Raw genomic sequence first — 21,911 nt, 5'->3', positions numbered from 1 at the left:
AGTGCTGAATAGCCGTTTCCCTTCTGTATTTGGGGACACGCCAGATGCTACAGGCCTATCGCTGGACGAGGGAGAAACCCTTTACGTGCCGCTAAGGCCCAGGAGAGCTTGGCAGCAGCAGGTTGGGCTGGTGGGGGCCGTGACTGGGGGGCATGGAGAAACTGCCCCAGGAACTCAGTTTATTTATCAGGGTTTCCCCCATTTTTGGCCAGTAAGGAAACACCAAGTTGAGCATCTCCGGCATTACTCCAAGGGAGAGATGGGAGCATTGCACATGGGTTGGGTGTTCCATGTTGGTTTACCAACCTCCCTCGGTGCCCTCAGCAGCTCCTTGGGGCACCTTTCAAGGTGGGAGCAGCACCAGGTCTATCCAATAAAGACCTGAGAAAGGAGTGAAATGAGCAGAGAAATAATCCAAAGCACCCCACAAATTATTGGTGGCATTTACCCCCAGCACACTTCCTGTGCCCCATGGATGGGGTTTCTGTGCCCCCTGCCTCCAGCTCTGGCGTGTTGGGCTTGGCTCCCCATGGCAGGGGATGGGGCAGCGCTTGTGGGTGCACCTAAGGAGTGGAGCATCTTCCTGCCCCCCACTATGGCCTGGAGGAATACTTGGCCTTTAGGGAGAGCAGCTGGCACTGGGGGTGGGCGGACAGCCTGCTTTTGTGGGGGAGGGGATGGATTTTCTGGGGAAAAGGCATTAATTGGGATACCTGCTCCTTTGGGGGAGGACACCTGGCCCTTGAAGAAGAGATATCCGTCTCTTGGGATGGCTGTAAGAGAGATGCACAGACTCTGGGAGAGCACTGCCTTTCCCTCGATATAGCTATGTGGGGGCTGCCAAGCCCCTTGGGTGGTGGCAGGATATCCAGCCTTTAGGAGGGCTGCCTATCTCTTGGGAAGTAGCTGTGGGAAGATGCCTGGCCCTGGAAGGGATACCTGGCCTTTGGGGTGGCTATGGGGGGGGTCTGCCCAGCACTGGGGAGAGAGAGCATATGGGGGAATGCCTGGACCAAGGTGGTCCCCCAAGCGGGGGGGACGGGGGCGGGTCATCCTCGGGGAGAGGCTATGGGCACAACACCCTGCCCTTGGGACACCCTTAGGAGGGATGTGCATCCCTTGGGGCATCTCCAGGGGGCTGCCTGCCCTTTGCGGGGTAGCTGTGGAAGAAGGATGTAGGGAATGCTTTATTTGTCGGGTCCCCATCCTCGGGGAGACAGCTATGGCGGGGGAGGGGGGGGGAGGCGGAGGGCAGCGTACCCCCCCCTTGGGGGCGCTTACAGGGGGATGCCCGTCCCCGGGGCCGTCTGTGGAGGGCTGCCGGTGCCGGAGCGGGAGGTGCGGGCAGCCCCGGGCGCGGGCCGTGCCGGTGCCCCGGTGCCGCCGCCGCCGCGCTCCCCCCCGCGGCGGGGCCGGTGCGGTGCGGCGCGGGGCGGCGCGGGGGGGAGCGCGGTGTGTGGCCGCCGGCGGCGGGCGCGCCGTTGCTTAGCAGCGGCGATGGGCGCTGCCGCGGCGGCGGCGGCCAATGGGAGCGGCGGCGGCGGCGCGGCCCCGGCGCCCCCCGCCCCCGCCTCCCCTTTAGAGGCGCGGCGGGCGGCCGGCGGCGCACACACAGCCCTCCATCCGCACCGGCACCGGCACCGGCACGGCCCCGCCGCGCGCATGGGGGCCGCCGCCGCGCTCGGCCCCACATAACGGGGGTGCCCAGCCCCGCCAGCCGCCCCGCCATGCCGGCCGAGCCCCCCCGCGCCGCGCCGCCGCCGCTCCGCGCCGCCCGCCGCAAGCCGCTGCCCGAGGTGAGTGAGGGGAGAGCATCGCCCGCTCTCGCGGAGGCTGTGGGCCGGGGAGGGGAGTTCGGAGAGCGTGGAGGAGCCCGGGGCGGGCCGGGCGGGTGCGGGGATCCCCCTGTCCCCCGGCTCCGTGAACCTCCGGCACTCACGGTCCCGCTCCGCAGCCAACAGAGCGCGGCGGCCGCGGGCATCCCGCCCCGCTGCGGGTCCCCTTCCCTGGGCAGGGGCTCCCCCGTCTCCTCTCCCGGGCTGACCCGATCCTCGCCCCCTTCGCAGGGCAGGGCCGTGGGCCAGAGGACCCCGCTGTGGCTGCGGGCCCGCTTTCAGGCGCTGCTCTTCGCCCTGGGTTGCCGGATCCAGCGGCACTGCGGGAAGGTGCTCTTCGTGGGGCTGCTGGTGTTCGGGGCGCTGGCCGTGGGGCTACGGGTGGCCTCCATCGAGACCGACATCGAGCACCTCTGGGTGGAAGGTAAGCGCGGCCCTGCGGGCTTGGCCGCCCGTGGGAACGGTCCCGGTCCCTCTCCCGGCCGCGGCTTTGTCCCCCACGCGCGGCGCGGAGTGCGGGGCCGGCCGGCAGGCAGGTGACAGCGCGGGAGCGGGGCGGGAGGAGGAAGATGAGGATGCCGCCGCCGGGCGTCCCGCCAGCGGGGCCGCGGAGGACGGGCCCGTGGGTGCCCACGAGCGGGGGTCCCGTGTGCGCGGCCGCTCGGGCTGCGCCTTGCGCGAGTGCGTGGTGCCGAGTTGCAGAGGGACCCCCACGCGTGTCCCGACGGGGGTCCCCGCGGGACGGTGGAGACACATGCGACGGGGATGGTGCTGGACACCCCTCTCCCGGTGGGAAGAACCCCCGGGGACGGCCGCAGCCCTCACCGGGGCAGAGCCGGCGCCGCGGAGCCGCCAGTCCCGGCCCGGGACCCTTGCCCGGGAGGAACGGGAGCGCGGGTAGGGTCAGGCAGGAGCAAATCCCCGTTTCCGAGTGGAAGCGGCTGATCCCCCTCCTTTGTTATTAATAACTCCAGCGTGGATTTTCTCTCCCCGATCCCTGCAGCCCCGCTTCACGGGTCTGGGATTTGCTTTTGCTGCGCCTCCCTCCGGCTTTGGGGGGCCCTGGGGGGGCAGCGCCCCGAGTCGTACCCCCCGTCCGTGCCGCCGGGCGCGGCGGGGGGATCCCCCGGGCGGGGGTCCCCGCGGGGTGCTGTGCAGGGGCAGATGTTGCTCAGCGGAGGGGTGTCAGCCATCTTTGTGCGGGAGCGCTGCCTCCTCCCCCACGCCCCGCTCCCTGTGTGGTCCTCAGCTACTCTTGGATTTGGTTCAACAATAGAAGCAACTTTGCTCTCCCACCCCCTTTTTTTTTTTTTTTTTTTTAATTTAAAAAAAAGAGCTCTGCGCTCCCTGGCTGCTTGCACACAGATGCACGCACGGACCTCTGCCCAGGAATGCCCGGCTTTCCCACCTGCTCCCCACTCCCCAAGGGTGTTTGTCCCCCCTCCCCGGATCTCGTCTCCATCACCCCTTTCTGCTGCAACACGTAGCAGAGAAATCCAGTGATACCTCCCGGTCCAGCCAGCGCCTGAGCCGTGGCTGCTGAAGCAGGGACGTGCTCCCTCCGTGGTTCCCTCACTCTGGGTCGTGGCTCCGGCTCCATTGAATTTTTATTGTGCTTTTGGGGTAGCAAGGAGTCAAGAGTTTTGTAGAACTGTGGCCAGGAAAGCGGCTGTGGTTGTTCCTGTTAAGGGGAATGGGACTTGCGGCACATCAGGGTGGAGAGTGGGATGGGGAAGGGGCCAAGCCTGGGGACGGCTGGAAGCGCCCAGAAACCCGGCTTTTCCTGTGCCCCACTGTGCTTCCCTGCTCGCACGGGCACAGCCAGGAGCAACTGCGGCTGCTCTTGGGGGATTTCCCCCACACTGCGGTCTGGCTGTAGTGTGGGTGCCGGGGGCCTCTCTCAGGAACCTTCTCTTTCTCATGGCTTCCCATCCTCTTCAGTGTCAGGGACTGGATTTAATTTTTTTTTTTCACTCCGTGGTGAAACACCGCTGACCTGGGGTGTCCTGCCCCTTCCTGGGCAGTGGGTGCACTGGGTCTGCGCACAGCCCCTGCTCTGGATCTGCAGTGCCAGGCTGAGGATGGCGTGTGATGCCAAGGGTGATACTCAGAGCCTCCCCTTGTCCTTCCTGACAGGGCTCTTCCCCCGGGAGTGTGCACTTGGGGCAGACCCCTCTGTGCCTTGCTCTTGGGAGGCACAGCCCCAGTGTCCTCAGGCGCTGGCACAACCTGTGACCGACAATGATGATGTGTCTGAGATGGCTTTAGTCCCATGGGGTCCCTGGCAGGCACACATGGGTCAGGATGTGGAAGGAAGGTTTGCAGTGACACTTTCAGTCTCGTGTATCAGCTGTGGAGCTGCACCCCATAACCATCTGGTAATGAGGTCCTGGCCTCATTACTGGTCTCAGCTTCACTTTTCTGGTGAGATCAGAGCATCACCTGTGTATACCCTGCCCTGTTCACTGCACCCCATCCTGCTGCTGTGGTGATGGGCATTATCAGGGGACAGGAGGGCCTGGATGCCCCTAGAGAGCGGGACACAATTTCCCAGACTCTGTGGTTGGATCCAGAGCACTTGAAGCTGCTTTGGGTTTTTTCTCAGCCCCTATTTTCTCACATTCCCCGGTGTGTGGCAGGGTTGGAGTGTGCATCCTCTGCAGTGAGCCTGGTACCACTTTGCCAGGCTGAAGCAATGCAGTTCTTGCTCCTTGGCTGGAAAAGTTGGTGTCTCATCAGCTTGGTTCCAAAGGTTTGGGATCCCCAGGGTCCCTGAGCTCCTACCTCCTCTGGGTCTGTGAGATGCTTGTGGGAGTGTGGTTCATCCTAGCCCTGAGGCAGCGCTGTGGGATGTCTAAGGGGCAGGGTATGTGCGCAGGGAATCCCAGGCCCATCATCCTAGCCCAGTGAGTCCCAGCTCAGGGGCAGGGTGGTTTAGGGTTTCAGGAAGCCTCTGGCGACTGTACCTGATCACCTGCCTCTGCCTAGCCAGGCTGAGGGATGAAGGGTGGTGATGCTCCAGCCCAAACCACCTCACCCAGGTGAGGTCCCAGAGCTGCAGAAGCAGAGTGTGACGCTGTGCCAGACAGTCCCCGCTTCAGGCTGAGCTCAGCCCTCTGGGAGCTGGGATCCTGGCGAGCAGGGGAGGGAAGGGAGCTGCTTCCCATGGGAGCATGGTGCTGCTGTCCCATCCCCCTCCTCCCCAAAGAGGGGAGCAGGGTGGGGCAGCCCTGTTCTGGCCCCATGACTGGGGTCAGCATTCGGGCCATACTGATGGTATGTCCTCCTGAGCCTCGGCTGTGATCCCAGCCACTGTGGGAAAGCAGAGGGTCCCCTGTCCCAATTCTGGGAATGTCCTTAGACCAGGGAGTTGGCTGAGGGGTTCTTGTGGTGTTCTGGGGTTACGCCTGACCTGCATCCCTGTTTGGGAGATGGAAGGAGGCAGTGTCACCCCATAAATTGGACTCGACTGTGGAAATGTTCAATTAGGCTCCTCCGAAGCAATTAGCCACTCGGAGGCTTTGAAATCCCGGCTAGCGGCGAGTGTTGAGTTACCTCTAGACACCTGGCAGCTGTTCCTGGCTCTCCCAGGGCGTCTTTAGGGCCAAGGGGCCGGGGAGGCAAGCTCTGGGCAGGCAGAGCCCTGGGTGGTGAATGGGTCTGCCTGATTTATAGCGCTGAGGGCTGGTTCAAAGGAAGGCCGGGTTAATTCCTAACCGGAACAGCCGAGCGCCCCGCACAGCCGTCGCGCTCTCAAAGAGATGCCGAGTCTCCCTGGAGAAGACCCTGTCCCTTTCTCGGAGGGGTCATGGACACCCCAAATGTGCTGGTGGGATGAAATAAGATTCATCTTATGGGGGTGAGGGGAATTTACTCCCTTGTTCTCAGCTTGGGGCACAAAGCTGAGACACCCCCAACCCTCTTGGCAGTGGCTTTTGTCCTTCTTTGATCTCTGCAACAGTTCTTGGCACAGGGCATCCCTTCCTCGGCACCCAGGACAGGGCTGGGATGCAGCCTGGAGCTCCCCCTGCGACAGGGCAAGATGGAGAGGAGACACTGGCTGACTCTCTTTGCAGAGAGAGGGGCATAGGGAATGGGAAAGCCACAACAGGAAGCCAAGGACGGGGATTGAACGCCCTCTCCGCTGTCTGTGTGGCCCCTCTTCCCAGCCCCTGTCCCCACTGTGCTTGGTGGGTCCCATGGAGGGGTGTGGGACAGCAGCAGTGGGGCTGAGTGGGATGCCACAGCCATTCCTGGGTGGGCACACGGAGAGGTGGGTGGTCTCGTTGCTGCCGGCGGGTGGGTTTGTGGGGTGGGATGTTTGTGCAGGGGCTGAGAAAGGAGAGGGTGAATCGGGGGGGGGGCTGTGTAGGGCTGGTACTGACAGGTTGGGGGGTTCTAATGGCAGTTTGTCCCCGTGTCTGGGGCAGCAAGACGCCTGCTAGGATCTGGCCACAGCTGGCTTCACTCCTAAGGGGTGGCTCCTGGACTGCCATGTCCCTGCTCTGTCTCCAGATGGGTGTCCTGGGGAAAGAGGGTCCCCATTTTTCTTAGGGTGTGGTGACACAGGTATTGCTCTGTGGGAAGGGAAGGGACAGCCCAGGGTCCTTGGGGACTGTCTTGCTTGGCCAGGTGGGACTTTTCCTTCAGGACCCTGCTGTCTTCTGTTTGCAGGGTCTGGGTATCTGTGGGGACACTGTTCCCCTGTCCTCAGGGGCTTGGAGGAGTGAGAAGCAGCTGGGATGTTGCTGCCACGAACTCCTGAGATCCCTGTTATCCCAAAAACCTGCCTGCCTGGCTCTCCCCTCTGCTCCAAAGTCCCCTCTGGCTCTGAAAGAACCTTTCTTCTCAAGAAGGGAGGGGGGAGAAGGAAGCTCACCCAGTAGCCCCCCACCCACCAGGAGATGGGGTCCAGGCAGTTCACCTTTATTTATTTATCTTTGGGAGGTGAGTGCAAAACCTCTTGCTCTTCCTTTTCCCTTCCTTGACAGCTTGATCAGCTTTTTTGGGCTGGAAAATTTTGCTAATTAACCCAAAGAGACTGGAAGACTCTTTACAGATGGCTGTGGCTTGTCTGCCCCTATCCATTTTGCTTTGCTTTTCAACTTATATATTTTTTTATTTCCTAGAAAGTGTTTTTCCTTTTTCTTTCCCCTCTTCTTTTTTTTTTTTTTTTTTTTTTTTTAACTTGGACATATCTACGGACTTAGGGAAGGGGCTCTTTTTTTTGTGTGTTTTAAATGTTATTTGGCGGCTGGGAGGGGGCAGCGCCAGGGCCCAAGAAGAGGGTTTTATTATCTGCCTCTCCCTCGGGCCTGGAAAAGTGGTCTGAGTTCAAAAAATTCATTTCTTGCCTGAATGAAGCCAGCAATGTGGAAAAATTTCACCATTCAGAGGGGGATGAATGTATGTTTCAACCACACATTAAGTGACATTAGCAAGCAGTGGAGTGCCTAATGTGGCCATTTTTCACAGCAGCCAACAGAGGGGGTGATTAGCATAATTAGTACAGGCAGCCCTATACATATGGAAATGGCAAATGCCTAAATGCCAACACCAGTGGAAATTTATGTCAATGCTGACAGGAGTCTTAGCGGTGAATAGTTCCCAACTGAATCCCCTCTCCCCCCCCCCTTTTTTTTTCCCCCCTCTCTCTCTTTTTCGGGGGTCGCGCTGTCCCCTCGGCGCTGGCCGGGGCGGTGCGAGCTCCCGGCTGCCCCCCTCCCTGTGCTGGGAACCGCCGCCCCCCGATTTGGGGTAATAAAGACATTAATTTAGCTTTGCCGTTAAACAAAAGACTTCGGCCGGGGCCGGCGGCTGGGGAGCTGGCCCCAAACGGGCCCTTTCAGCCCCTCCGCCGCTGGCTTTTTGAAGGCATCCCCGTCTTCTGCCGCCCCTCTTGACTTAGTTGGGAGCCCCTTCGGTGGGGCTGGGTTTAGTTGGAGGTGCTGGGGCGGCGCCGAGCCCTCGTCCGTCCCTTGGTGCTGCTGGGGGCACCCATCTGTCACGCAGCTGCCCCCCTTCCCGGGACCAGCCGTGGGGTGAATGGGGCCGGGAGGACGTGTTTTGACAGGATGGGGCCGCCGGGCTTTTGGCGAGGCTGGCGGTAGCGGCCGGGACAGGTAAAAATGGCTCTTTCAGTGTGCCCTGGGCGAGACTTCCTCCGGAGCAGCATGGGTCCTTTCACTGCCTCCCTAATCCAGCTAATCCGCCCCACAACACTTTGAAGGTGGCCTCCGGCTTGCACGCCGCTCAGCACGGGGAAGCTGCAGCCGAGGGATGCTTGGGGCGGTGCCTCGGGACCCCCTCCCACCGGGATACGGGATAGTGCTTGAGTTGCAGGATGGTTCTGGCATCCCTCTGAAGCCTCCGTGGCTCTAATCACCCAGGGTGGGCATCTCTGCCAGCGGGATGCACTCAGTCTGTGCTGCTGTTTGCCCCCGTGGGTGCCTCTTGTAGCAGTGGGGGTACTGCAAAGGGGGTTCCCCATGGGGATGGCTTTTCCCGGGGGATCTCAACCTGACCTTGCCCCACTCCCAGCTGTGCCTTTGTGGTGGTTCCCAACCCTAGCACTGGGATGTTGTGCTGTAGAAAGGGGGCTGCTCGTCAAGTCCCTTGCTAGTGGGCCCAGCTGGAGCTGGGGTCAGGGCTGCAGCATCCCCTGTCATCAGCTGTGCACCAGCCGAATCTGGGACTCAACAGCATTTGTTGCCACATCCCGTAGCCCCATGATGCCAAGCGGGACAGGGCCTGGTTTTTGGGGGCCAAGCGAGAATGCGTACCCAGGAGTGTTCCCTCCCCGCCATCCTGTCCCACCCAAGTCACCCAAGTGGTGACAACACTGGCAGTGTCTGGGTACCATCTGCAGTGTGGTGGCAGTGCTGTTGACCATGGCCTCTACCCACCCTGAGGGGACACAGCCTGGTTTTTGCAGCATGTGTCTCGTGGGGAGACACCAGTGCCTCTCTGTGGTCCCCAGAACCTCCCACATCCCTCCCTCGCCTTCACCCTTGCCAGGCAGGGAGGGCTCTGTGTGGGGCTGGCAGCCTGCCCCGACCCACTGCCCTCCCCATGCCACCCAGACATGCTGCCCTGGCACACTCAGCTTGCTGCCCCCCACCCTTGGGTGCTTGGAAACAGGGCACCACGAGGTTTGTCCACCTCCTGCACTGGGAGAGCATGGTGGGAGGTCCCCTTGCTGTCATAACCAGCCGGGCTGGGGGGCTTTGCAAGACCTGGCATGGGCTCATCTGACCCCAAACCCTCTGAGATGAGTCTGGGAGGTTCTGGCTGCCGCTGGGGGGAATGTGGAATGAGCTTCCAGGGCAGGGGGGCAACACAGGGGCTGAAGCTCTGTCTTGGCTGGAGCAGCTGAGGGCACAAGTTGGTCCCACTGTGTGAGGGTGAGCTGGCTGCAGTGCCTGCTGTGGGTCCTGTGCCAGGAGGGTTTAGGGAGCAGTGGCAGGGGAATGGCTCAGGCAGGGTGGCCGGGAAGGGGGCAGGGAGGCTCCGGCCCTGCTCTATAATTTTGTGGTGGATGCTGTAATTATGGGGAGGGCTCCCCCCGCGTGGCCTGTGGATGGGAGGCAGCCGCACACGCAGCCGCCCTCGCTGCCAGGGACCCTGTCCCATCCTTGGCATCCACTCTCCCTGCTTGGGCACAGGAGGAGCCTGCTCTGCACCCTGGCTGTTTGGAGTGCATGTGGGCATAGGGTCCCAATACACCGTCCAGCCTGAACTGCTCTGAGCCTGCACCCCGTGACCCCCCCCAGCATGAAACCCTCAGCCAGTGGTACCAAGGAGCAGTGCCCACCCCAGCGAGGATGCTCTTGCAGGGCATGACTGCCTCGGGGCACTGTCCTGCCCCCAAGCCCTGCTGTGGGATTTCGGGGGGATGTGGTGGTCCAGGGCAGTGAAGCCAAACCCTGTCGGGGAGCAGAGCAGGCTGTTAGTAAGCAGGACCGGACGCCTGATTGGAACCAGAGAGCCCTTTGCATGAAAAAGCCAAGGGCTCCCTTTGTTAATTGGAATTTTAAAAAAACCAACAAAACAACAACAACAACAACAAAACAACACAACAACAACAACGAAAAAGGGAAGATTTTACATACAGTTCCTCATTAACGTGCTCATTGTTGGTATCGGGGTGCCCCCCCCGCCTCCTCCCGGGCCGGGGGGCTGCGTGCGGCGTGGGGCGTCTCGCCCCGCTCCCGGGCTGGCCGGCCGGCGGGCGCGCGCCCGTTTGAAGTGTCCTTGGCAGCCCTGTGTGCGCTGCCTTGTCTTTTCATGTTGCTCTTTGGTTAATTAGGGTGTTGGAATTTGAGGCTTCCTCACGGCCTTTGAAGCTTGCTGACGGCTCGAAGTGCCCTGTTCCAAATTAACACTAATTACAAGGGACGGCTTTTTATTTTCTCTCTCTTTTTTATTTTTTTTTTTTTCTCTCTTTAATTTTTCGGGGGGCTCGCCCCCACCCCATGCTTGCAGATGTGTGGCTCCTCCCGCAGCCGCGCTGGGCGGAGATGCCGGCAGGGCGTAGCAGGATGCATCCCCCGGGAGCAGCAGCGCTGTCGGGCACCCCCTCATCGCTGTGTCCCACCTCCCGCCCGGGTTCGGCGTGGGTGGCATGGCTGAGATCAGAGCAGCCTGGCGCACCTCCTGCCCGACCTCCCAGCCTGCTGGGAACGGGATGGGCGTCCTGCTTCCCCCCCTTCCCCCCCCGCCCCGACACCCACCCTCCCTGTGTCCTCGTCCCCTCACCCTGGGTGCTGCTATCCCCTCTGACACACACACAAAAGCCGCGGCCATGTCCCCCCCTCCCTGTCCCTGGCACAACCTCTATCCCAACTGGCATCTGATGGACACCAGCTGCTCCCTGGCCCAGCCAGGAACAATAAAGATGCTTTGCCCTCCCCGTTCCCAAAAAGCAGGGGGAAAAAAAAAAAAAACCAAAACACCAACCCATATAATAAGTCATTAAAAGGGAAGATTCTGCTCCTTATTTGCGGCCTCACTATGGCCTCCTCGGTGCTGGCGGGGGGCCAGGCCCGCCGGGGCCCCCGCCTCTTGCTGAGGGAGCGTCCTGGTGCAGATGAATCGTGACCTCCCCCCGCTTTCCCGGGGCTGGGCAGGAGCTGGCCTCGCCCCTGCCAGCAGCACTGCCTTGAGATGCATCCCATGCTGGGCATCCTGGGGTACTCCAGTGGGTGGCACTGGGATGGAGGCTACACCCCAGATGTGCCAGGGCAGCATCCCTCCCACCCTGGGCAGGGGGCTGGGAGCAGGGCAGGCAAGTGCTGCACGTGGGAGGGGTCTCAGGATCCACTTCCTACCCTCCTCCGGGCTGTGTTGTCTCCCCTTTGCTACGCCAGGAGGGATGGGAGCCCCGCATTCGAAGGGGATGGGGACAACTGTCCCCGGGATGGTGCTCAGCCACACAAAATGCCATGCAGGGTTTGGTCCCAGCCCCAGCCACGTTGGCTGGGAGGGGATTCCTCTTCCACGCCGAGGCAGCCACAAATGAAGTCGGCGGCTTCAGCCGGAAACCTTGGCCCTGCTGTGCTTGGAGCTCTCCTGCTGCTGAAGGGGAACACATCCCAGAGCCTTGGCAGGGAAGAGTGATGTCCCCAGCACCACCTCCCTCCCCTGTCCCCAAACCTCTCGTGGGGCAGCCTACACCTGCAAGGACTTTGGGGTGCCTGCCTCTCCCTATACTCATTCCCGGCCTGCCTTGGGGTGCCATGCAGGAGCTGGGCTAGCTTGGGGTGCCCCCATTTTTGCTTCCTATGTTGTGGGCTGGTTTTGGGCATCTGCAGCACCCACCACAGTGCACAGGTGGGAGTGGGCAGGTTGGGTCTGCTCTGCTTCACCAATCATCTGTCTGTGGATTTTTTCTGGGAAAAGCAAATTCAACAAGCTGTTCAGGTGCTGGGTACTGTGTTGGTGGGAAGGGCGATGCCTGGTCCAGTGTGTCCTCAGGTGGTCCCTGTTTGGATCCCTTGGGTGTGAGCACCCAGAGGATGCACCAATTGGGGAACCCCACACCAAGAAGCCCCTGTGAATTAATGTGGCACCATCTGATGCTGCGCGGCCTTGATTCTGCTCGTCCCATTCCCTGCTAGTGGGCAGGACAAATTGGTGGGATGGGGGCTCTGCCTGCCCTGGCACTGACAGGGCACATCATGGTCCCCTTCACAGCGGGCAGCCGTGTGAGCCAGGAGCTGCGCTACACCAAGGAGAAGTTGGGCGAGGAGTCCGTCTACACCTCCCAGATGTTGATCCAGACCCCGAAGAGGGATGGGGATAACATCCTGACGCAGGAGGCCCTGCAGCTCCACCTCGAGGCGGCCCTGGCTGCCAGCAAGGTTCAAGTCTCACTGTACGGAAAGTGAGTCCGGCTCCAGATGGGGGACGGGGACCCCCGCCGTGCCCGCACATCCCCCTACCCTTTGTCATGTCCCCGGTGGGATATGCCCATTCTCAGCTCCTCCTTCTGCCTTTCCAGATCGTGGGATTTGAACAAGATCTGCTACAAGTCGGGTGTCCCCATCATTGAGAACGGCATGATCGAGAGGGTAAGTGCTGGTCACGGATGCCCCCCCGGAGCCCCTGGGGGTGGCTGTTGACCCACGGGATCAGTCCATCAAAGAATGGCAGTGGACGGGCTGTGGTGGGGACAGGGCTTGTCAGCCCCAGGTGCTGTGAAAGCACTGCTGGCTGGATGTGGGAAGACCCAGGTCTGAGAGGCCCAGTAAGGCTGGGGGAGACTGAGGGGTCTGATCCCTCCCTGCTGACCCCTTGCATCTCCTCCTACAGATGATAGAGAAGCTGTTCCCCTGTGTGATCCTGACACCACTGGACTGCTTCTGGGAAGGCTCCAAGCTGCAGGGAGGCTCAGCCTATCTCCCGTGAGTGTGTGTGTGGCACTGTCCTGAGGCATGGGAGGGCCATGGGTGGGAGCAGGAGCTGGGGATGCTGCCAAGGGGCTGTGCTTGACCTCCCTTTGCAGCTTGGCTCTGCCTGCTCTAAGGTGCCTCAGTGCTGCTGCAGCTTGTCCTGCTCAGCCCTAGGTTGGTCCCACCACCATTGCTGTCCTACTGGGTCAACACCCTGGGGACGGGTCCCTGTCCTCCCCTGCCTGGCTTCGGTGGCACAGGTAGGGCTGCACTGCTGCAGGGGGGCTGCAGCCCACAGGCAGGAGCTGCCCATCCCTGCCATGCCGTGCTTTCCCACCAGCCAGGGATGGGGATGCAGGGACAGTGGCTGTGCTGCGGGCAGTCCCTGAGGCTGCTCTCCTGCCCTTGGCAGTGCTTTGTGGGTGCCACGATTGTGAGGGGGTACCCACACTCCTGAGCTGTGTCCAGGGGTGCGGAGGGCACAGAGTTCCTGGGCTGGGTGGCGAGTGACTCCCAGCCAGCTCCTTGCACCACGGTGGTGGGGCTGGGGACCCCGGGCTGGGCCGGGGGAGCCTCCCCCACATTCCTTCTGTTTACGGGTGTGTTTGTCCGGGAGAGCTGGGGCGGCTTGTGCATTGTCAGTAAACGCAGCCCTGTGCTTTCTCATGCTAATGCTGCTCTGAAAGCTGCCCCTTGCCAAATAGATGAAATAGTGGCCTTATTCAGGCTGCTGCGGACGGGAGGAGGGGAAAGGGGCCGCAGCATCCCCAGCCAGGACTAGGGGGCTGGTTTTGCCCCCCCAACACCTCAGGTTCTCCCCATCCCAGGCTGGGGAACTGCAGGGAGCAGGAGCAAGTGGGGCTGGGGTGTCTGTGCCCAACGGGATGCTGGTGGCATTGCCTGCCAGGGTGGGCAGCGTCCTGGGCCTGGGGTACGTGGGAAGCAGGGTGGCACCAGAGCAGCGATGGGACTCAACTCTCCTCGAAGCCGAGTGAACGGGTGCCCGGGCGGGCACCCCGGCTGAGTGCCGGCCAGCCCATGGGGACTCGTCCCCCTTTTTAACGCCGAGGGGTGAGCGGGGCGGGAGCTGGGAGAACAAAGAGCAGCAATCTATGGAAAGACAAAGGGATTTGCCCTGGCTCAGTGAAGCAAGCGAAAGCAGATAAAAGGGGCTCTCTTTGGAAGCAGCAGCAGCTCCGGTTGGTATGTGGGAATCTCGAGCGGCCGGCTCTGGCCCAGCCAGCCTTCATGAATTATTAGGCTGTGTTTCTCCCCAGAGCCCACACTTGCTCGGGGCTTTTTCTTCCCCTCTTTGGAGCACTGGGCTGGGTTATTGGCTTTTTTGTGTGTCCTTTCTGTCCTAAAAAAGAAGCCAAGTGAGGCTGGAAGCTGGCCCCCAGCTCCCCAGGCTGGGGTGGAGGGAGCAGAGCATCTGCAGGCAATGGGAAAAACCCTTTTCCTGGGTATCCAAGTCCCGTGGAGTCCTGCTGGACCTCCAAGAACCTACTCCACACCCAGCACTGTGCTGAGCCCCCAGGACCTCTGATGAGCCTCAAACTCCAGCCTGGGGAAAAATGGCAGGAAGGGCTGTAAGGGATACCAGGAGCTATTGCCTGCCTGCTCCCCTCTATCAAGATGTTAGCCCATGGGCAGTAATCGGCCTGACTGCTCACACAAAGCGGGGCCAGGCAGCAGGGCCGGCTCCCCCCGCTTTGTCCCGGACTAACAGGATCAGGCACGCTACTTGACTCGGGGCATGGCCCGCTGCGGCGCACAGGGCACAGGGGATGCTGTGGGCGGCCCCGGGAGGGGGTAAGGGATGCGCTGGAGACTGATGCTGCTCATCTGCATCCTCACATCCTGCTTTTGAGGGCATCCCCAGCATCCACAGGATGGGTTGGCAACGGTGGTGGTGGTACTGCATGTGGTTTTGGCATCCCCCATGACCCCAGTGCTGCTCTCTGCCCAGGGGCCGCCCAGACATCCAGTGGAGCAACCTGGACCCTCTGCAGCTGATGGAGGAGCTGGGGCAGTTCACATCTTTGGAAGGCTTCAAAGAGCTGCTAGACAAGGCAGAGGTGGGACAGGCTTACATGGAGCGGCCCTGCCTGGACCCCCAGGACCCCCAATGTCCCCCCAGTGCCCCCAACAAGCAGAGCCAGCAGGTGGGTCACAGTCCATGAGGACCAGCATTGGGTGTGGGGGCTTACTGCTCTCCTGCCTGCCCCACGATCCTGACACCTCCCCTCCACCTGCAGAGCCCCGACATCCCAGCTGAACTCTCGGGGGGCTGCCACGGCTTCTCCAGGAAGTTCATGCGCTGGCAGCAGGAGCTGATTTTAGGTGGCACAACCAAAGACTCCCAGGGCAAGCTGCTACGGTGAGAGCTGCTGTGGTGTGGGCATCCCCAGGCACAGGGCAGGACACCTGCCCTGGCTGCAGGAGGAGCTGTGGGGCTGTCTGGGAGGTTGATGTGTGGGGCCAGTGAGCAAGACAGCACTTTGGAGCAAGACCGGGCAGGAGGGCAGGATGCCTGGGTCCTCTCCTGGGTGTCTGTGATGGGGATGGGTGCTGTGGGGTGGGGGATGGACCCATTCCTGCATCCTGGGGCGCTGCAGCCGGTCCCAGCGAGGTGCGTGCCTGTCCCCCAGCGCCGAGGCCCTGCAGACCATGTTCCTCCTCATGAGCCCCCGGCAGCTCTATGAGCACTTCAAGGATGACTACGAGATCCATGACATCAGCTGGAGCGAGGAGAAGGCGGGAGCCATCCTGGAGGCCTGGCAGAGGAAATTTGTGGAGGTGAGCACCAGGAACAGCCCCCCCATGGGGCTGGGCAGGGGTGAGCCTGTGCATGGCGTCCCTCTGTGCCCAGGTTTTCATGTGGCCACAGGTCCTGGCACTACTCTCTTGTGGTCCGGTGGGTCCCTGGGGACTGTCAGTGGCGATGCTGACACCCTGAATTGCTCTGGGGCGGGTGTACTGTAGAGCAGGGGGGTCCTGACTCCTCTAATGGGGTGCACCTCTGGCAGCTGGCACAGGACTCCATCCCTCCCAACGCCACACAGAGCGTCCACGCTTTCTCCACCACCACGCTCAACGACATCATGAAGTCCTTCTCTGACGTCAGCGTCATCCGGGTGGCTGGGGGCTACCTCCTCATGGTGCGTGTGCCCCTTCTCTCAGTCCTCCGCCAGCCCTCCACTGCCCCCCTCTCCCTGCTAACCCACTGTGCTCTTCCAGCTGGCCTACGCCTGTGTCACCATGCTGCGGTGGGACTGCTCCAAGTCCCAAGGGGCTGTGGGCCTGGCTGGGGTCCTGCTTGTGGCTCTCTCCGTTGCCTCTGGCCTGGGGCTCTGCTCACTGCTGGGCATCTCCTTCAATGCAGCCACCACCCAGGTATGTGCTGGGGGAAGAGCTGGGTACTGCGAGGTGGGCAGGACCCTGGGGGCTCTGGGGTAGTCAAGTCTCCTCTCAAATGGTGGCCATGTCCCTCTACTGACACCAACTGCTCTGTGGCAGGTCCTGCCCTTCCTGGCCCTCGGCATTGGGGTGGATGACATGTTCCTCTTGGCTCACGCCTTTACTGAGACGAGCCAGCACATCCCCTTCAAGGTGAGCACTGAGCACTGCCCAGGGGCTTCTTGGCTTCCTCCTCCCTCCCTATGGTCCCTCTCACCACGCCGTCTCTGTCCCTGCAGGAGCGGACGGGCGAGTGTCTGAAGCGCACGGGGACCAGTGTGGCTCTCACCTCTGTCAGCAACATGATCGCCTTCTTCATGGCAGCCCTGGTGCCTATCCCTGCCCTGCGCGCCTTCTCTCTCCAGGTAGAGCCATGGTCCCTTTCCAGGGGATGGGAAGGGATGGCCGGACTCTGCTCTGATGTGTGTCCCCCAATACCTGCAGGCTGCAGTGGTTGTGGTGTTCAACTTCGCCATGGTGCTCTTTGTTTTCCCTGCTATCCTGAGCCTGGACCTGCACCGCCGGGAGAAACGCCGGCTTGACATCCTCTGCTGCTTCTACAGGTACCAGCACCGGGCTGGCTGGGATGGGTCTGACCCCAGTGTTCCCTCTGTCACTGGGGTGACTAAACATCTTCTCTCTCTGCTCCTTCACTCTCTCCATGCAGCCCTTGCTCCTCACGGGTCATCCAGATCCAGCCCCAAGAGCTTGCTGACGCCAATGACAACCATGCTTGCCACCCGTCTCCTTATGGGCACCCTGGCATGGCCACCAGCACTCAGATCACCACCACCGTGCAAGCCTTCACCCGGTGTGACCCCTCAGGCCACCACATTGTCACCGTCCTGCCACCCACCTCCCAGGTGTGCACCTCACCTGCTGTCCTCCTGCCGCACACTGACCCCTTGGGCTCGCAGGTCTTCGCCCCATCCAGCTCCACCCGGGATCTGCTGTCCCAGCTGGATGAGGCCAAGGGCGGGCGGGAGTGTGTCCCCCTGCCCTTCTGTCGCTGGAGCCTCGCTGACTTTGCCCGGGAGAAGTACGCCCCGCTCCTCCTGCGCACCCGGACCAAGGTGAGGTGGGGGCGGCCCTGGTGGTGGTGCCACTCAAAGCAGGTGGGTGGCACAGGATCCTGCCTGACCTGCCTTCTGTCCCCGCAGGCGGTAGTGGTGGTGCTGTTCCTGGCACTGCTGGGACTGAGCCTCTACGGCACCACCATGGTGCATGATGGCCTCTACCTGACGGACATCGTGCCACGGGACACCAAGGCACACGCTTTCATCTCGGCCCAGTTCAAGTACTTCTCCTTCTACAACATGTTCATTGTCACCAAGGGTGGCTTCCATTACCCGGGTGCCCAGGCTGCCCTGCTGAGTCTGCACCAGGCCTTCAGCACCGTCAAGTACGTGGTGCGGGAGGGCAACCGCGACCTGCCCAAAATGTGGCTCCATTACTTCCAGGACTGGCTACGAGGTGAGGGACATGCCTCTTCTCCATGACCTCCCCTGCCTGACAGTCCTTTCCCCAGCCTGCATGCTCCCCACTGGCCTGGGAATGCCTTCCCTTGTGTGCAGTACCCTGGGGAGAGTGGTCCCAAGGTGCCCAGCACTGGAAGCTGAGCCCTGGGGTTTCTGTGTGCCCGTCCCTCTGGCACCACACTCCCTGGATCACATGGGGTGGTGTGCAGGGTGGTGTGTCCCCAGGGATACTCATCCCCCATGCTGCATCCCCAGGGCTCCAGGCCACCTTCGACAGGGACTGGCAAGCCGGGCGCATCACCCATGACAGCTACCGCAACGGCTCCGAGGATGGGGCACTGGCCTACAAGCTCCTCATCCAGACTGGCAACAAGAAGGAGCCCTTCAACTTCAATCAGGTGAGTAGTGACAGGGCTGGGCTGACTGGGCTGGGGATGACTCCACCCCAGCTGCCCAGCTCATGCCCGCTCCTGGTCTCTCCTGTAGCTGACCACGCGGCGGCTGGTGGACGAGAATGGCATCATCCCCCCTGACACCTTCTACATCTGCCTGACAGTGTGGGCCAGCAACGACCCCCTGGGCTTTGCCGCCTCCCAGGCCAACTTCTACCCCCCACCCCCTGAGTGGATTCATGACAAGTACGACACCACGGGCGAGAATCTGCGAAGTGAGTGAGCATGGTGGGCTCCCCAGTGCCCCTCTGCCCCCAGCATCCTCCTGCAGAGTACCCCACTCCCTACACCTTTTTGCCCTGAAGGGAAACCCCCCACATCCCTTACTCCATCAGGTAAACTGCCTTGCTTCCACATGCTTCACCTTCGTCCTCCTGCACCCCACGCCCTGAGCATCCCACCATAAATTCCCTGTGCCCTTAGCAACATACCCCTGCTCCAGCCCATGAGCATCTCACTACAAAGAGTAAGCTGCTAATGCACAAAAATCCTGCAGGCAGAGAAATGCCCTCCACCTTGACCCCAGTCTGTTCCCTACACACTCCCCAGGCCTGTGTTACCCAGCCAGGCATCAGGCTGCCCAAGCTGCGCTCAGGCTGGTGTGACTGTGGTGCTCTCGTGCTGCCTGTGCACCCATACTGCCTGTACCCTCATACTGCCTGTGATTTCCTCACCAGTCCCAGCAGCCCAGCCGCTGGAGTTCGCCCAGTTCCCTTTCTACCTGAGCGGGCTGCGTCGCACATCTGACTTCGTGGAGGCAATTGAGAGCGTACGGGCCATCTGCCGAGAGGCTGCCCAGCGCCACGGCGTGCTGAGCTACCCCAGTGGCTACCCCTTCCTCTTCTGGGAGCAGTACATTGGCCTGCGGCACTGGTTCCTGCTGGCCATCAGCATCCTGCTGGCCTGCACCTTCTTCGTCTGCGCCCTGCTGCTGCTCAACCCCTGGACCGCCGGCATCATCGTGAGTACGCACCCTGATGCATGGGGATGGTCCTGATGGGTGGGGTCGGGGGCATCCAGCCTTTCTCCCATCCTGCTGAGTGTCCCTGAGTACCTGCTTCATGGGAATTGGGTGATGGAGTGGGCAGGGGCACCCTGGGGGGAAGGGACACCCATATGGGAGTGGCAGTAGGTGGGGGACTCTGTATGGAGGGATCAGTTATATCATCAACGAAGGGAACAGGGCGCCCTGGATACATCCAGGTAGAAGAATGTGAGGGGAACACCCATATGGAGGGGTCAGGGAACCCGTTATGAAGGAAATGTGTGTAGTGGGCAGGGGTTTGATGACATCCGTGCAGAGCAGGGTGAGGGCTACACCCAGAAAATGGGACAGAAGGACACCCCAAATAGAGGGAAAAGGGTCAGTGAGGTGAGGCTGCCCTATATGGAGTAGGATCAGGTTTGCCAGGGAGAGGGGACAGCCAGTCAAAGCCATCCCTCACTGACCCCACCACCCTCCAGGTCTCCATCCTGGCCATGATGGCTGTGGAATTGTTTGGCATCATGGGGCTGATGGGCATCAAGCTGAGCGCCATCCCCGTGGTCATCCTCATCGCCTCGGTGGGCATTGGTGTGGAGTTTACAGTCCACGTGGCCCTGGTGAGCACAGGCAGATCCCAGTTTCCACTCCCTGGCACCCTCATCCCCTTGGCCATGTGCTGATGGATGGCCCATCATGGGTGGCACACGGGGACAGCCCTGCATGACATTTCTATCCCACTCAGGGATTCCTGACAGCTGCAGGGAGCAGGAACGTGCGCTCAGCCGCAGCACTGGAGCACACTTTTGCCCCTGTGATGGATGGTGCTGTCTCCACCCTCCTGGGTGTCCTCATGCTGGCTGGTTCTGAGTTTGACTTCATCATGAGGTGAGCACTGAAGAAAGGTAAACCAGCCACTTGCTGCCCGACGAAAGCCTTGGCAGTGGGGGCTGGTAGGTGGGGCGGCCTCCCGTCTGGTGGTGGGGATGTGGGGCAGCTGGGGAGGATGTCTTGCTGGGGACTTGCATTCCATCTTGCCTGGAGGCTGGGGGAGACATGGCAGGGCCAGGGTGTGTGGCATGGAAAGCCATATTTGGGATAGGATGTGGTTCATGATGGCTATGCCTGCTTACCCCATGTGCCTGTGGCCCCATCAGGTATTTCTTTGCGGTGCTGACCATCCTGACGCTGCTGGGGCTGCTCAACGGGCTGGTGCTTCTGCCTGTCCTGCTCTCTGTCATCGGGCCACCCCCTGAGGTACAAGACCCCTCCATTCTGCCTCTCCCTGGTCCTCCCAACCCTGTACCCACCTCTCTCCATCCCCCATTGCCCTTCTCCCTGTGCACCTTTCACCCTTTATCCATCTTTGCCTTGTCCAGTCCCAACCTCATCTCAAACCCACCTCAGTCCTTCCATTGCCCGGTACCATCCCTCCTTTACCTAATCCTTTCTCTGACCCATATCCTACTTGCCCCATACCTACCTGACCCTGTTCCGGCCCCATCCCACACTCAATTTCCCCCATCCCTCCCTGATCCATTTGACCCCATCCCTGCTTCACCTGGTATCACCTGCATCCCCATCCTCACATCAACCCATACTCCCTACTTCTCCATACTCCTCTGTCCCTGGCTCCTCTGACCTGTCTTCTCTCCCCAGGCATCCCTGGTGGATAATGGCCCCTGCCTACCCCCACCGGAGTCGGTACCCCCATGCCTGGGCCCTGGGGCAATGTATGTCCGGCGCGCTCCAGCCTGGCCCGCCACCTTCCCTGAGGCCTCGGACACAGAGCACTATATGGAGAGCATGGGGCCAGGCAGCCCACGGGGACCCTTCATCGTGCCCCCTGCCCCGGCACACATCCTACTGGAGGCTGGCAAGGACCCCAGCTTCCCCCGCATCACCGTGAGTGTCTCTGCCCATTGTGGCATTGCCAGCTCCCCTGCATCCCCAGGGAGAGGGTCATGGATAGAGCTGGGGGACAGGGGCTGGTGGTGTTGCCAGAGGGATGCTCACATTCATCCTCATGCTTCACGTTCCCCCTCCAGGTGCTGAAGCCCTACAAGGACAGCCTGGAGGTTCAGGGGAAGAAAGAGGCTTCTGGCCCTCAGCCTGCAGCCCCCCTGCCCTTCGGGGAGCCGTGCACCACACTGCCCCGAGAGCACCCACAGCCCGGCCCGCCAGGAACCCGGCCAGCCCCCCCCGCAGCCCTGCCCACCTACAGCACCCACCTGCAGGGTCCTGCCGGCAGCTACACCACCGTCACAGCCACTGCATCGGTGACGGTGGCCCTGCACCCAACACTGCCTGGCTCCTACCCCAACTTCAGCCCTGAGGGCTTCACCAGCAGTGAGCGGGACTGCCTGGACGAGCCCAGCACCAGTGGCACTGCTGTGCCTGACACCTTTGAGATGCAGAACATGGGACACCACGGGGCAGGTGCCCGGCGCTAGGTGAGCTTGGGGACACCCTACCCAGGGCTGGTGTATGGCAGCGTGGGGGTGTGAGGTGGGTGTGGAGGGATCCAAGTGACCTCCCGAATCTCTCTCCCTGCAGATTGCTGGTTCCTGGGCAGAGCATCTCCCCAGCACCCGGTGGGCACAGGAGGGTGCAGAGCGGGGTCGCCCGCGTCGTGCTGCTAATTGCCGGAGCGGTCTTGGCCGAGGAGGACCGGCCCCCCTGCACCCTGCACCGGGGCTTGGCAGGGCAGGCTGGCACTTCTATGCAAGCTGTGTGCAGGCCACGCCGTGCCCGCGTGTCCCTCACCTGAGGCTGTACCGTTGGTGCCATGTCTCGTCACCCAGGGCTTGGGG

General features: G+C 61.6%; 1 protein-coding gene across 1 annotated transcript; it reads left to right on the top strand.

The window, feature by feature from the left end:
- Positions 1-1,497: 1,497 nt before the first annotated feature.
- On the top strand, positions 1,498-21,551 carry PTCH2 (patched 2; the record flags this gene model as incomplete). The annotated part of the gene is given in 25 exon segments (XM_082287506.1): positions 1,498-1,567; positions 1,570-1,805; positions 1,807-1,835; positions 2,015-2,259; positions 12,030-12,219; positions 12,337-12,406; positions 12,648-12,739; positions 14,697-14,892; positions 14,986-15,107; positions 15,379-15,526; positions 15,757-15,888; positions 15,968-16,123; positions 16,247-16,339; positions 16,426-16,551; positions 16,631-16,749; positions 16,854-17,259; positions 17,347-17,659; positions 17,920-18,062; positions 18,151-18,331; positions 18,794-19,077; positions 19,581-19,718; positions 19,844-19,986; positions 20,256-20,355; positions 20,758-21,003; positions 21,147-21,551. Coding segments are annotated over 25 exon segments (4,383 nt in total).
- Between the last annotated feature and the right edge of the window lie 360 nt (positions 21,552-21,911).

This window comes from Coloeus monedula (assembly GCF_965178545.1).
Source record: "Coloeus monedula genome assembly, chromosome: 9".
Classification (NCBI taxonomy): domain Eukaryota; kingdom Metazoa; phylum Chordata; class Aves; order Passeriformes; family Corvidae; genus Coloeus; species Coloeus monedula.
This window is presented reverse-complemented; position numbering and strand designations above follow the sequence as displayed.